At 37.6% G+C, this 15507-nt stretch overlaps 1 protein-coding gene across 5 annotated transcripts; it reads right to left on the bottom strand.

Moving 5' to 3' along the window:
* Positions 1-3286: 3286 nt before the first annotated feature.
* rer1 (retention in endoplasmic reticulum sorting receptor 1) lies at positions 3287-14167 on the bottom strand. Of its 5 annotated transcripts, none has more exons than XM_036579040.1 (8): positions 14072-14167; positions 12407-12492; positions 12113-12217; positions 11674-11773; positions 7694-7772; positions 4638-4773; positions 4366-4446; positions 3287-3365 (listed from the first exon to the last, which is right to left on the bottom strand). In XM_036579040.1, the coding sequence occupies exons 2-8, from the start codon at positions 12485-12487 to the stop codon at positions 3333-3335; spliced, it is 615 nt and encodes a 204-aa protein (XP_036434933.1). In that variant the 5' UTR covers positions 12488-12492; positions 14072-14167; the 3' UTR covers positions 3287-3332. The 5 variants fall into 5 exon arrangements, with proteins under 5 accessions (XP_036434933.1, XP_036434938.1, XP_036434934.1 ...); XM_036579045.1 differs by having other exon boundaries at positions 4392-4446; XM_036579041.1 differs by having other exon boundaries at positions 14082-14166.
* Between the last annotated feature and the right edge of the window lie 1340 nt (positions 14168-15507).

Here is a 15507-nt window from a genome sequence, read left to right as displayed (position 1 = left end):
GGCACTGGACCTTGCCATAAGGGGTAATTACATTAAATAATAAACCATTCATAAGCCTTTTATGTGTTAAGGCACTGTTGGGTGCATTTATTTTACCTGCAGAAATGAGCAAGCCTGAAACTGGAATCAGCACTGTAAGGAAAAAACAGTAATTTACTTTAGCTTTCTCGGATACTGTCCAGTCTTGGTACTGGAGTCCTCCTGCAAAGCACAATTTAGGGCATTCCCTGTTCTAAAAGGTGTACTGGGAGCAGGGAAAACATCAGAATAGGCAGTACAGGGCACACAATGACCAGGGAAATGTTAACCCTAAACTTTCTTCATAAAAGTTTTGTCTTTAGATTGGTTTTGTCTACTAGCACTCCAGCTGAGATGCAAAAGTTGTTTGTTAGCATCACATACCTGGTATGTCACATTCGAAAGCACAGACAGAACTTACAGGTGAATGGAGAGAGCTTCAGGAAACACACTGCACTGCTGGAAAGGTTTGAAGCTTTAAGTGCAGGCACCACTTCTGAATTTAAAGAGCCAAAAAATGTTGGTCAGTTTGTTTGTCTCTCCCCACTTCCCCTACTCCCCCACTGTTTTTTTGACCAGTCAGAGCAGCTTTTCATGAATCTGGAGGTCTTGGCCTGGATGCTTTGTAATCTTCCAAATGGGAGAGGTGTATTTAAAAATGAAATAAACCATTATTTAGTACTGAATTTCAATACCCAAGTTGATGGTCTTAGCAGCATCCGAGAGATAACAGGCATGTTTGTTTCAAAATCTAAACTAAACTGCTAAACTGCTAGTTGGTCTAAGTCAATTGGCAACCAGCACCTCACACTCATTTGGTTTAGTTCAGTCCATTTTGACAGGTGTGGACAGTCCACCTGTCAGGTATGCACTAAACAACTGAGTCTTGGTCCATTACCAAGCCCAAAACTTGTATTTTGCTACATCCCAACCCTGATGAACTAGTTAACTGAAACACAAAACATGACAAAAAAAAAATTCAAACATACTGTGAAATAAACGAATTAATAAAATAAAAGCTTATTAACAGAAGCTAACAGTACCACAAGGAAAGCAGGTAAGCTCTGCCCCCCAGTGCTACAATGTTCAGACAGGCTGCTCAAAACTGCACAAATTAATGGTCACTTTTCCAGTATGCTTTGCAGATAAAGGCTAATTACTGTATAATCAGACATGATTTTTGCTCTTCATCTCCCAGAATGCATTTTTACAGCAATCTGCTTAGGTCAGTCCACAAAATGTTGCCCCATTTCTCTTTAGGTCAGTTAGTCTGTCCTTGGCAAATTTGAACCAATTCAGGACGTCTTTTTTCAACAACAGGAATTTGAGGGGGGTTCTTGCTAGTAATTTGGCTTCACTTAATTGTCTTCTGATTGTAGCAGTTCTCACTTCAGGTCTTCTTTGATCTTTCTGAAGGTGATCATTGGCTGAGCCTTTGCCATTTTGGCTATTCTTCGATCCATTCGAACAGTAGTTCCCCCTTCCTTCCACATCTTTCATGGTTTGGTTGCCACTTCAAGGCATTGGAGATCATTTTAGCTGAGCGGCCTATAATTTGCTGCACTTCTCTGTGTTTTACCTCTCCAATCAACTTTTTAATCAAAGTATATTCTTCAGCAGAACAATGTCTGGAACAAAACATTTCCCCAGTATTTCAGAAGGAAATGCACTATAGCCAACATGTGCAACATTTGCCACCCTCCTACCTTAAATGGGGCCAGAATTGACACCTGTTGTTCCACAGAATGAATGACTTCACCAATGGAACTCCTCACTGCTATTATGTTGTCCCTTTTAATCAATGATTCAATTACTCAGAATGAGCAGCATGCATGTCCTCATTGTCAGGGTCTGTTTTTTTCTATTACTCTACCACACTTACAAGTAAATTATTTGCTATGTAAAAATATCACTTCTACCAAAAACATTGATTTATCAGGTTAATGATGTTGGACTGCTTTTTTTGAACACTACTGTACCATCAAGCCACATATTTTCCTTTTATCTTCCAAACAGCAATAATACAAGATACCACACCACATTGAACCACCACCTCTACCAGTGTAATGTTACAGAGTCAGCAAGGAGAGTGCAGGTTAGAAAGCAAGATAACTCTGGCTCTTTTCATTAATGCCAATGAAAACCACCAATCATGTCCAGGTTTGTGGATATTTTTTGTAATTTTGGGAGAATAATCAAGGTTTGGCAAGCTTAACCTGAATTCAAATTAGACCAAATTCTCATCATATTAGAGAAATAACACCAAAATGGCCAATTCCATCACTACCCACAATGGCTTACACTGCTTAACAAACTAAAACATGAACAAAGAAGAACAGAAACTGAAAATGAACGACTGATCTGGACGCAAGACCAGATGGGGCTTTCCAACAATGGAGAGAAGTAAGGTGTTTCCCGGCATCAAGTGCAGTACTGTAGCAAACAGAGTGGGGTATGGACTTGCAGGATACAAAGTTAAGTTAGTTAGTAAATTTCATTGATATCTACCATGACGAATACAACTTATTTTAGCACCAGTCATTCTAGCCTAGACAGTGTATGCACATGCAGGAACACTGAAGGGAGGTGCTGTGTTTGTCTGGATGTTATTACAAATTAGATAACTAGCCTCAGAATAACACCACCTGATTTGTATAATTGAGGCAATTACAAGCTAACTCACATCTAATGACCTGCAACACTGACATTTTTAGGTCCATTTCTTGTCATGCAGCTTATAAAAAGAAATACACACGAGGACAAAGGTGAAGGGACATGGTCTTTTAATAGCATCTGGAGTGAAAAATTTACACTAAGTTATTAAAATCTTTTTTTTTTTTTTTGAACAGCAGCACAAGTTAACCAAAAACATGCAATGCCTTCAATGAGAAATTTACAGATCTAGTATCCAATTTATGTATTTAATGTCAAGAGATGAATTTAACACTTGGAATCACCTGCTGAAAGAAACATCCAAAATAATCTCAATTTACCCTTTAAAATATACATACATATATACATATATATATATATATATATATATATATATATATATATATATATATATATATATATATATATAAACCCCCATAAAATGAAGCACATTAATAGGAAAAATGTTTTGATCCTCATCTACAGTGTTGATTGCAAAAAAAAAAAAAAACACCCCTCTGGTCAGCAAATTTCTACATTAGCCATTAGGGCTCAGAACAACATCCATTTAATTAAAACAAAAACAAAAACAAAAAAAAACCCAAAATACCAAACCAAAACCACACATGAACAAAGTCTCAACCCTCTCCATCCATTTCTTATCATATAAAGCATTCAACGTTCTTATGTTTCCTCTGCAAAAGAAGAGAGAGAGAGAGAAAAGTTTTGTTTGGAATGATTAAACCATTGTAATGTACAACCAGTTCTATTAAGTCTAACATTGGAATGAATCTCTGTTCTAAAATCAATGTACAATGTGCTCAAAATCAGGGGATTTTAGGTATTAAACTATTGTGAATAAATTAGCTGCTAGGACTGATGTTACTAGGGACATACTATATACAAAATTCAAACTATAGATGGCTACAGCACATTTATGAAGGAAGGCAAATTCATATTCACATGTAGCAAGTTTTCTTCTGAGCAGGTGCTATAAATCCTAGCTGTTCACTAGTGTCTCCTTTTTCCACAGAAATTTCATACACAGATACATGTGAATACTGAATCAGTCTATTCATTTGAATGAAGGATGCTAAAACAAGCCCTCCAGTAGTAGTAATCTGAGAAATTTCTGGATGATGAAGTATGCAGCTGAAAGCAGGGATCAATTTTGCAGCATCTCTCATTGGCTTTTAATAGATGACTTCAATTTAGGACTAATAAAATGATACTGTTGACAGTCTTAGTATACAATGCTTTCAAATACTTACATAGGAGATAATAAGCTATACATGTTAGTGATAAACAGTTAGGTGCTCAAGTTCCCCTGATTACACCTGAATGCAAAAAAAGCCAGGACTCTGTAGCCCACTTGTGAGCATCATCCTAATGTACAGCCTGGATTTGCCAAGCTTTTCTTCATCATCAGAGTTTGTGTATAGAAGGCAAAATAGGCACTGCACTCATCCATGAATTTCAAATGAATCTGGCAAAACTCGCTGAAGGCAGCAAAAATTCCTGTCTTAAAAACCCATACAGACCACACTCAACACTGCCATTATGGATCAAAACTCTTTTCCAATTAGCCCTAGTTCTTCCAACCCCCCCAAAAAAACAAGAAAAAAAATCTTCAGCCCCTGCACGCACCATTCTTCATCAACAACTTTAATTTCAGGAGAGGGAATTTTAACTTGCAAATGTTTTCCCTGTGTCTTCCTTGCCTCTGTATGTCCTCTTCCCATGTGTGAAGGGTAGGTACCTATACTTGATCATATGCTGTGGACAGAAAGACAAAAAAGATCAGAGCCATTTAGGACTGCTAAATATATCTATCAAACAAAATGGAACTGTTTATATTGCTGTTTGGGTATACTCTTAAAACAGCACCGCAGCCAGTTCAAAACTAGCTTTAAGTTTACTAAGAACATGACAAAATAAAACAAATATGTGAGTAACAAGTAACAAACCTTGATCTGACGCTTCATGGTGATGCAGAAGAGCATGATGAAGTACATTACAAGAATAGGCCAGAACACTGGCACGTTGAAGGCTTCAAAGAATGTGCAAATCATGGCGATGACGATGCCTTTTGTTGCAGAATGCCTGAAATAACAACACAAACACTGACAAATATGTACACCAAAATCATTTGGACTTCATGTTCAGTTAAGTGCTAAATGCCCAACAATACACGAAGATTAATGAAGCATTTAGCTACACCAGCTAAAATTTTTGTTATATTTTCAATAAGGTAACAGTAACTAGATTCTTTTTACAACAAACCCAGTGGACTCTCAGTGTCCTACAGCCTACATATTTTCAGTGGTTAATGGGGCCATCTGGTGGGGAGAATATGGTTTACAACTGAATTCTTCAATTCTGAGGCTGTAGGCCAGGGATGTACGACTCCGATCCTAGAGGGCTTAGCAATTGACCTGCTCAAACAAACCTGTTTACACTCATCTGTTAACTGCCAAATTTAGTGGGTGTGTTTAAGTAGGGCAATCTCCAAACTGTGGTGGACACTGGCCCTCTAGGACCGGAGTTGTACACCCCTGCAGTACGCCAATACTAGAAGAAGAAGAAGAAGAAAAAGAAGAAGAAGAAGAAGAAGAAGAAGAAGAAGACGAAGAAGAAGAAGAAGACGACGACGAAGACGAAGAAGACGAAGAAGAAGATTTACTGATATTAAGTTGAGCCCCAGAATGTTAACATAAAATTGTATATTTTGAAAAGTTCAAATAAAACAGCTTTCCAAGATCATAACTTAAGATCCTGAGTTTAAATAGAGCACAATAATTCTGTCCTCTTGTGACGTCACTATTAAAGTCTACAACACATGCCAGTACCATCTGACTTCTTGTCTAAACTCCAAATACAGAAAGGAAAATAAACTACTGTTATTTCGGCCACTGCAATTAGCTGCACATTGTCCACACTGTGAATGAGATGGCACTGACCAGTTTCACAATGAGCTTGCATATAGACCAATGTGGGAAACACTCTGGGGAGATAAAACCAGTGCAGATCTACACGGCCACAATCAAATATACCTTGCATAGGACTTATTCAAGACATAAAAGATACATATAGACCCGGTTTACACCTGGTCATTTCATGAGTCTTGAGTATTAAGATTATATCAGGTTAGAGATTATCCACATTAAAATTCAGGGGTAGATCCACCCAAGGTGCATCTAAAACAGATTTAAATGTAATCACTCAAACCTCCTCAGGAGAAGTGTTTTAGCCAGATGTTCTACAAGCATAAATTTATCCGTCTCTCCTAGCCACATTTGACAAACAAAACTCCTCCCAATACCGTGAAGGCGCTTCCCTCTGCTGCTCTGCATACTGTAGAGGGGAAAAAAAACTGCCACTGCTAAACAGAGGCATCGCTGCTTCTTCAGTTCAGCTCTTAACAGGAGATTCTCAGTAGGTTAATTCAGTAGGCTTCAACTGGATTAACCTTTAATCATTATTCACGGTCTCACTAAAATATTACATTTCAACATGTGTGGTTCATGATTGTGATGACTAACGCGGGATGTTTTATTCAGAACAGTTGTGACCAGCTGGAAACGTTTTTTTTTTATGAACACTGGTGTAAGGTCCTATTCACACCCACACTGCACAGAAAAAAAAACAAATGCGATTTTTTTTAACATAGTGGGACCTCCACATCAAATCTGATGCGTGTTTTTAGTCTGAATCCTTGAGCAGCAGCAACAGTTAATTTAGCATCTTTCTTTTAAGCACTGCAACTAAAAGGCATGCTGGATACACTCCATTTTACAAAAAGACTGGGCATGAACAATACACCAAGTTGTATAAATAAATGCCTATAAACAGTCACTATGTTTTATTTAGGTACTCACCATTATTCCCTAGCCTTTGGCTATGATATGCCATATACTTTCTTTAACATCCAGATTTTAATAGCCAGTGTGTTGCTTGTATAATCTTTTATTCTCGCTGCAAACAAGACAAGCTGTTCTGCTGCCATTGTGATTCACATTGGCTTCGCCTGCAACCATGACAACGGAGCTCTGATTGGCTCTGACAGCCTGATTTTTATTGCATCTGTACAACACAGCAAATTGAGCTGGCTCTGATTTAAAAATTCAAACAGCTGTCCGTCAGTTTTGGACTTGATGTGAAAGCATGGCATGGTCATTTTCAAAGCTTTTAATTTGGCCATGAAAATCTGATCGTTTGAACAGGCCTTAAAGTCAGTGTAAGGAAATAATTAAGACAATGAAGAATTGCGATTTTTCGAGGTGGCAGCGTTTTTTTTAACAGGCAGGAAACACGAGGAAAACCCAAATTCAATTAGTTGCTGTATGTGAGCTGATTTGCCTACTATGCAACACAGCAATCAGATCCCAGTCTGACTAAATGGAGACACATTTGTTGACCAAATGTAAATACATGTGGTTAAAATCTTATCAGGTGAAAATGGTATCATAGACAAGTGTTTTTTCATACAATTAGTTATAATTAATAAATGTAATAATTACAGGGATATTCACTCGAAAGAGGCCCTGAATATTCTGTAATAACTCTCGCTAGGATGAAGCAATCTGAACGAAACAACGTGCAATGTGCTCCTCAGGATATGGAGCTTCGAACAAGCCGGGATGCCCCTGCGTCGGAGCGATGATCTAGGCGCCGTCGCGACGTGTAACCTCCGTTCTCACTTTCCGGGTGTATAGCCCCGTACCCTTCATGTGTCTGGCAGAAAACGGAGATTCAGCGTTTCTTTATTTCTTCATCCTAATGGGAGTTACACCAGAATATCCGGGGCCTCTTTCGAGTGAATCTCCCTGTATTTTCTATATTTCATACACATTTCAATTACCTTTTTACACATTAGTGAAGTCAAATGAATAAGCATGCTTTTTGTGAGAAGTCAGAGCATTCAGAGTAGTTGGAACAATTTCTTTTCTGTCCAAAAGAAGAAATGAAAACATACTCAGTATAAAAACTGGTAATTAATGGATCAAATGAATGCAAAACTCACCAGAATTTGAATTCCGGCAACCTCCTAATGAATGGCCGGAACTCCTCATTCTGCTTTGTGGGTAGTGATGGACCCTCATCTTGTTGAGAAAAAGGGAGAACAAACAGAGGAAAATAACAGAAAAGAAAGAATTAAACAAATAGAGTACGTTCAGCAAGCACTACTCCTCACTAAAATGGTGAATACTATAACCACACCCACCCACACACACACACACACACACACCCACAATAAGGGAGCTACTCCCTAGTGCAGGGGTCGGCAACTCAAATGTTAAGAAGAGCCATTTTTCAAGTTTCAACAAAAATCAAACCACCCTGGGAGCCACAACATTTCAAGTCCATGTTATTGAAGAAACATTTTACCATCTTGGCTGTAAACATGTCTCAGTATCTGCTAATGTCCTAATATAAGTTAAAAATATAATAGAAACAAAAACGCAGACTTACTTTGCTCTGCTTTAAGCTTTAGCTCAGCTACAGTCGCTTTTCTCGCATCTCTGGCAGGAAACATTTGCAAACGTGGAACAGTTTTTTTGTAAAATGTCTCTTAACATTCGACTTCTTACGAAGCTGAAGTCAGCTTCTCATTCGCCAGCTTCTTGTTCGAATTTTCCCGTTCCACCTTAAATGGTGCTTGAGGCGCAAAAATGTACCTAACTATGTAGCAAACTGTTGCACCAGGTGGAACAGGACAATTCGAACAAGAAGCTGGCAAATGAGAATCTGACTTCAGCTTCATGACTTTTCAGTGTTTGACAGTTTCTCGTTGCAGATTAAACGTATCAGGAATCCAGCTGGAGTGATTATAAATGCAAATAAGCCCATTCATCTCCAAATTATCGAACTTCATCTTAAATCTTTCTCTTTGCCTCTTCATTAGCTGCTAGCTAGGCGAGGTTGTTGTCTGCATTGCTGTGTTACATAATTATAAGCAATTATACATATAACTCCAGCGTTTAAGACCATTTATTATTAAAACTGTGTTAGAACGACCAGCAGAGCTTTATTTTGCTGCAAAGGAGGATTATTTTATTTTTACCTAAAAATCTAATTCTGCCGGGGAGCCGCAACAGGACAGTAAAAGAGCCACGTGTTGCTGACCCCTACACTAGGGTTATGCCATATGGCAAAAATAAAAAACTTCACGATATTTCAAGACTTATTTATTTATTTATTTTATACTTATTTATTTTTCAGTGCATGATATTTAGTTTACATAGATATTTAATTATAAGGTTTTGATTAGTTGGAATAGAGAAAAATAAACAGTGGGCCATATTTTAAAAATACTACCAAAACTATTAACACAATAATTTTTATCCAGAGTCTAACACACTGCACTAAATCCAATTAAACAAGTCTAACTAAGTTCTCTTTGTAATGAAATATTCACAATATTCTCAGAAGAGCATACTGTGTAATTAATCACTATCAATAAATGTTGCCCACAACTACTACTCCGTCTGGGCCTTATTGCTTCAGAATCATATTTTGCAATTAGTCTCAATTACATTACTGTATAAACTGGTTTTTAAGGTTTCCACAAACACTATTCATTAGTTCACATACCAGGCAGAACTTTGTGATGTGTTTACCACCACTTCTAGTAATAAAATAAAACTGACCGAAACTAAAATGGCAGCTGCATGAGTATGACGATGAGCACATTATTCAAATACCACACATGTATGTCAGTGTCATTAACATTTATATTACCAGATTCACTACTGCCAAACGTTTTATAATACTTATTCTGTGGAACGCAATGATTGCTGGAGTCCAGAAACAGTGCAGCCCAGGTAGCCAAACTGGCTGGCACACAACTGTGATTTTAACCAAACAGCTAACAAATCAGTGAGCAAAGGGCATTTTAAATCAGATTTAGCTGGGTGATTGTGATTGTGTATGTCAATTTACTGTTTGCTTGATAAATCATTCAGATTAAACAAGACTGAACAGCACTAATGTTGGTCATTAAAAATTTTTGAGTAAAATAAGATATTAATGCACTCGCACATAACCCATTATTTGTATTGTCATATCAAAGTTGGCTGAAAGACCTTGTCTAAAAAATGACCAGCCCCCACAGCATTTAACACTGCTCTGACAAGCTCAAGTGCTAGCTTCAGCGTTAGCTCATCTGAAGGATTAGTTTCAGTCACTAAATCTACTCTGCTTTAATGGCGAGTGGCTAAACAATTTACCCGGTTTGATTAATGTAAATAAAGTTTCCAGAATACATTTGTTGCTCACTTTAAATTGTCCCATATGTGTATTTTGTCAGTTTTCAAACATATATGTCTGCACTGAACATCTTGTAGAGCCCATTCTGCTACTGGACTTTATTAGTCTGTTAGCACAAGTGTTACAGATGCTACCAGGTGGCATGAGGTAAAAGTTTGACAAGCATAGCAACAATAACAAAGTGATGTGGGAATTTTACAAACTAGATTTTGGAATTTTGACCTTTTTTTAACAATATACAGCACAATATGGTTTATATACTATATATTTCAGCTGGTACAGTTATTTCCAATCAGTTTTCTAAAATTTTTTCTAAAAATTGTATATCCAGGTGGATCTTTGAACCATGCACTATTTTGACTAACTGCATACATGCCATGAGACTCATAAGCATCATACTTTGTCCTTACTAATGGAAAGACAAGAGTATTTACAATGAATACTCCATAAATTAGGATGCTAATTTCTTAACCTTCAAAAGCTCACAACGGGTTCTAAAAATAATGGCCTCTTTAGAACAATGATGATGAGGTACAGAAAGTTTGTCTCTAAACATCTGTTGTCTTAAGACACCAATTTATCTATTCAAATGAAAGATTTGCAAAAAGAGATGGCACAGGCTACTATTTTTTCTTTTCTAAAAACTTGAATATTGGCTGATACGTATCTGATATTTCTTCTTTAAATGTATACTAAGCTTTAAAACGTGCTAGTTTTAACTGAAACACTTTAACATGCACATCTAAAAGAAGTACCCCACAGGAAGCGATTCGCAACTAATAACATGGCATTACACTGTGTGAGTGTGTGCTACTTCAGGCTAGATCTGCTACATGATTGCATCTTTTTTTTCCCCCTCCGATATCCAATAGATCATTTTCTCTTTTACACAAATGACTAATATGCGTATGACCATTAGTACTAATATTCTTTTCCTATTCACTGCAGTAGAAATGTTAATATACAAAACCAGGCTCTGTACACGCTGTTCTAGGTCCAAGCCTGTTTTACACAGATGGCTCACTTCCAATGTCGGTTTGAGCCACAGTCAAAGAAACTTGTATTACATTCACCCTTCACTCAGAACAACATTTCTGGAAGAAACACTTAATACAGGGTGATCCAAAAAGATTCATCTGATTTCAAAGCGCCATATTTTTACAACCGTGAGGCGCCTAGGAACCAATCACATACCAATTGAAAGAGGGGGTCATAGAATTTCTGACTGTCAGCATGGCAGTGAACCTCCAACAGCTCAGAGCATTCGCCATTGGTACCAACAGTGCCAAGAAAAAGGCCACCAGCATTACTAGATCTCATGCCGTGAGACTTTTTTGTTAGGTTAAGGATTCTGTTTATGTGCCACCACCCCCAAGAACACTGGATGATCAGCGAAATCACATTGAAAGAGCCGTGACTACAGTAGCACCAACATGCTCAATCAAGTATGGGATGAATTTGACTAAGGCATTGATGTTGTCCTTACAGCTGAAGGAGGTCATATCGAGCACTTGTAAAATTACATAACAAACTTTATGCTCACTTACATCATTTACAATTTACTGCATTATTCTGTAATGAATTACAAGTGAAATAAATCATTTTGAAATCGGATTAATCTTTTTGAATCACCCTCTATAATAGCGGATCATGTGGTGGAGCATTTACGGAAGAACTGAATTTTTACTATCATGTCTGTGAAAAGCAATCAGCTGCAGCCACATTGTAACAAACCTGGATCATCAAGCAACGAAGGGTCCACTTTTGGAGAGAGAAAAGCGATGAACAAATTGAGATGGTAGATTCCAAGAGCATATGTGACTATGTACCACCCCTGAAGACAAAGAGACAAAGAAACAAAAATAATAAACTCATGATTCTATGTTTAAAAAATATTAAATTTTATTTTACAGTTGATACTAAATATGTCTGCACACAGACAACGAGGTATTTTTGTTCGATAATTTTTTCAGTGTTCAGCAGGCATTGAACTACATTGAAATTTTCATCTAAGCACACAAGTGATCCCATACCTTCCCCATACCAAAGCAGATAAAACATGAAAAACACAAAAACACAGAAAGGATGAGTACCTCAAAAGCGTGTTAAGTGAGAATCTAAAATATGACCATGAAACTAATAACAAAATAAGATACGTTGCCAGGTCTCTTACCTGTAGTATATACACTCTGATCATGTATATGGCTGTAAGGATAAGAGTGACTGCCCATCGGACTGCTGAAAATGGAGTAGACTTGTCCAACCATGACTGATAGATCTACAACACACAAAGACAAAAACATCATTTTCACAGAAGGAATGCAAGTGAAGAATTACAACTATTGTATACTCTTCTCAAAATTATACTTATAGATACTTAACAGACACTATTATTCACATATCAGAGCAGTTACTTTAACCATTTACACCTGGATATTTGAATTTCAGTACAGGATCACAACCTCACCTGCCCAAGACGTGTAAAGAAGCCAGCAATGACCGATGGCTTCCCATGGATGGATTCACCAGAGCTGTCTCCTTCTGACATACTGTCTGAATATAAACAAATCAGATATATAAATGATTGAATTGTACAATTACAGAATGAGTAAATATGTTTTCTGCTTCAAAAAACTGCAGTTTGTTCACTAAAGTAAACAGAACAGTCTAGTAAGAACAACTAAACTCGAAGCTACGTGTCAACGTCCAATGGTAAAAACTGCTAGGACAGACAGAAGTACATGACCTCTCCACATCATCATAACTGGTAATGTGCACCCAGTGCATGATATAGCAACATACTATCAATAGGCCTAATATGTAGAGAGAGTCTAAGACGAACAACGTCTCAAAGGACAAGTGTTAAGACTACGTTGTATTTAGGAACCAAATCGAATGATAAGTTACTGAAGCGAAATGCCATCGTCTAAAACGATGGACGTAACATCATACAGCCCTACAGACTAACTCAGAAAACAAAAATCCATACTAGTTAGCTGGGTTGATTTACTTAAAACGCTTCCAGGCCACGTTAAATTAACAGAAATGCATGGATTATTCAACTGCACTAATAAATGACTAAATTTATAAACTCTGTCTCAACCACGGCCATGGGAAATCCAGAAATATTAGGATTCAGCTAACCATGCTATTTACACGGCACTCAATCAATGATCTATTTTATCGATTTCGCAAGCTGACCATTGCAGGGAGGTTGACTAGCTGTTCGATCTGTAACTAGCTAAGCTAATTCAGCTGCCGTGGGCTGGGTTAATGAAAATGAATAAGAAAATGGGCAAAAACCCGAACAGTTCTGCGCGGATAGCGGGGAAGACAAGTAGTCAGGTTATAATTCATGTTTTATGTCAGGATATTGCGCTAATTTATTAAAACTAGCGTGTTAGCTACAATTCTACGTTTTCTAGGCAACCAAACCGAGGGCATCGCAGTGTGTACCGGTAGCTAACTAGCGTTAGATTCTGAGGTGTTAGCAATAGCTAAGCTAGCTGGTTACTACTGTCATTATGCTGTTTGCTTCTACTATAGCAGAGTTATTTATTTAACTTACCAGTCGTATAAAGCACAATTTGTGGCGTCTACTTCGTTTCCATTTCACGTTTACAACAAAACACCTATACACTCGCTAAAAACCGCACAGCAAACCTCTGTAAAACATCTTGCTAACTTATTCCCGAGCTACTTAGCTAGATAGCATTAGCCAGCTATGTGGTGCCTTAAAAGAGGCCAAGCTGGGAAATGTAGTTTGCTCGTCAAACTCGTTGATCTCCACAAGCTATCGGACGTTCGCTTTTGAACCGCATGTCCCACTGTGCACCACGGCATGGAAATAGTTGATTCGCTCAAACCGAAACCCTTTAAGTGTAGTTTATAAAACGACTACGTGCGGTAAGAGATGCTGGAGCAGAACTACAAAGACCAGGGAGACGATAAAACTGGACAACTCACTTCCGGTTGAAATTGATATGAAAAACGTTTGAGAATAGCCAGAAGAGTCTAGCGCGCTCTCCATTCAGACTGAAAATGTCCGTATCACTGTGCCACGTTAAAACACATAAGCAACGTTTCAAGATTTACCCACATTATAAACACAGAAACACAACGATAGGTGTACCTTTTCTTACCCGGTGCTGCCGCCGCTGTGTCACTCTCGGCTGCCTGTCCGCCTCTCGCGCTGCTCTGCTGCGAACACGTCAGTGCTTCCGTAAGGGCGAGCGGTACTGGGTTAAAGACTAAAGCAATGGAGTGCAGAGACCTTTGGACAAATTAACGACAGTGACGGGCGACATCACGGATTTTCTTTTTGATTCGATACATAACAACATCAAAAATAATATCCCGATACTTTTAAAAGTATCGATCCTTGTGCACGTTAAAATATAATTCTTTGTGATTTTTACAGTGAAAACCAGTTCACATAGACGTCAATGGTTTTGAAAGCATTTGCCTAAAATAAAAAAAGTATTTGGAAACATGAAATAATGCCATATTTAAAGCTGTACTATGTAAGATTTTTGTTAAAACTGAAAGAAACAGCATCACTGAATGAGAAAAAAAACATGATAAAATATTTTAAAAATAGAGTCTGAAATAAAAAATTTAAAAGTCAGAGGCGTTGGGGCAATTTCAAAGAAATTCTTCAGGCCATGTCATACGTCTTTACTGGCTCATAAAGAAGGTGAAACTTAATGTTTAGGTCTCAAATGCAAAAAAACATTACAGCATACTGGTGAAGATATGATGATAACAGTGCATAATTCACATCATTTTGACCTTGAGTTCTCTTTGAATACTCTTTCAACATGTTTGCAGTCATCACATTCATTCCCTCAGGGAAGGCTTCCAAAGCAGACTTGACTTTACAAAATGTTCTTCTGCACATTTTCAACAGAAAGGTCCCCAAATCCCCCAAAAGTGCCTCATTTAGCTTTAAATTCTACATGCCTTTATAGAGCATTCACTCTTAGGTTCTTCCAAGGTTCACACTTGCAGTTTTGTGTACCTGTGTGTGTGTGTGTGTGTGTGTGTGTATTAATGTGCTTTTCAGTAAGTGTGCACTGGTGTCCCATTTCTCGAACATGCAAAACATGCAAAAACACAGCGTGCAAGAAACACACTAAACACTCCTGCCTCAATACCACATTGAAGTGGTATGATTGAACGACTTCAATGTGGTATAATCACTACAATGATTGAACTAAGTATATATAACTATGTACATATATGTAGTTTCTACCCAAACTTTACTTTTCCAGCATCAAATACATATTCTGTTTCTTAAAAAGATATATCTAGTTTATTGCTTAAAGGAAACATGTTATGGTATAAACATTTTATCGTGATCATTGATTCTCATACAGAAATGCCATAGTGAGTATCAGTGAGTGTGTTTACATGCACTTAGAAATCCGATCATCAGATTTTGGCAGTTATCTGATTATTCAAATGGTCATGTAAACACCATAATCTGATTTCTCAGATCAGATTCAGGCCTAGAAATCTGCTTAAGAAATCCAATAAAGAGTGCTGGATTTTAGCTAATGAAGATCC

Source organism: Colossoma macropomum, unplaced genomic scaffold (genome assembly GCF_904425465.1).
Source record: "Colossoma macropomum unplaced genomic scaffold, Colossoma_macropomum, whole genome shotgun sequence".
Classification (NCBI taxonomy): Eukaryota; Metazoa; Chordata; class Actinopteri; order Characiformes; family Serrasalmidae; genus Colossoma; species Colossoma macropomum.
Note: the sequence above shows the minus strand (reverse complement) of the source record. Positions and strands in the feature narration are given on the sequence as shown.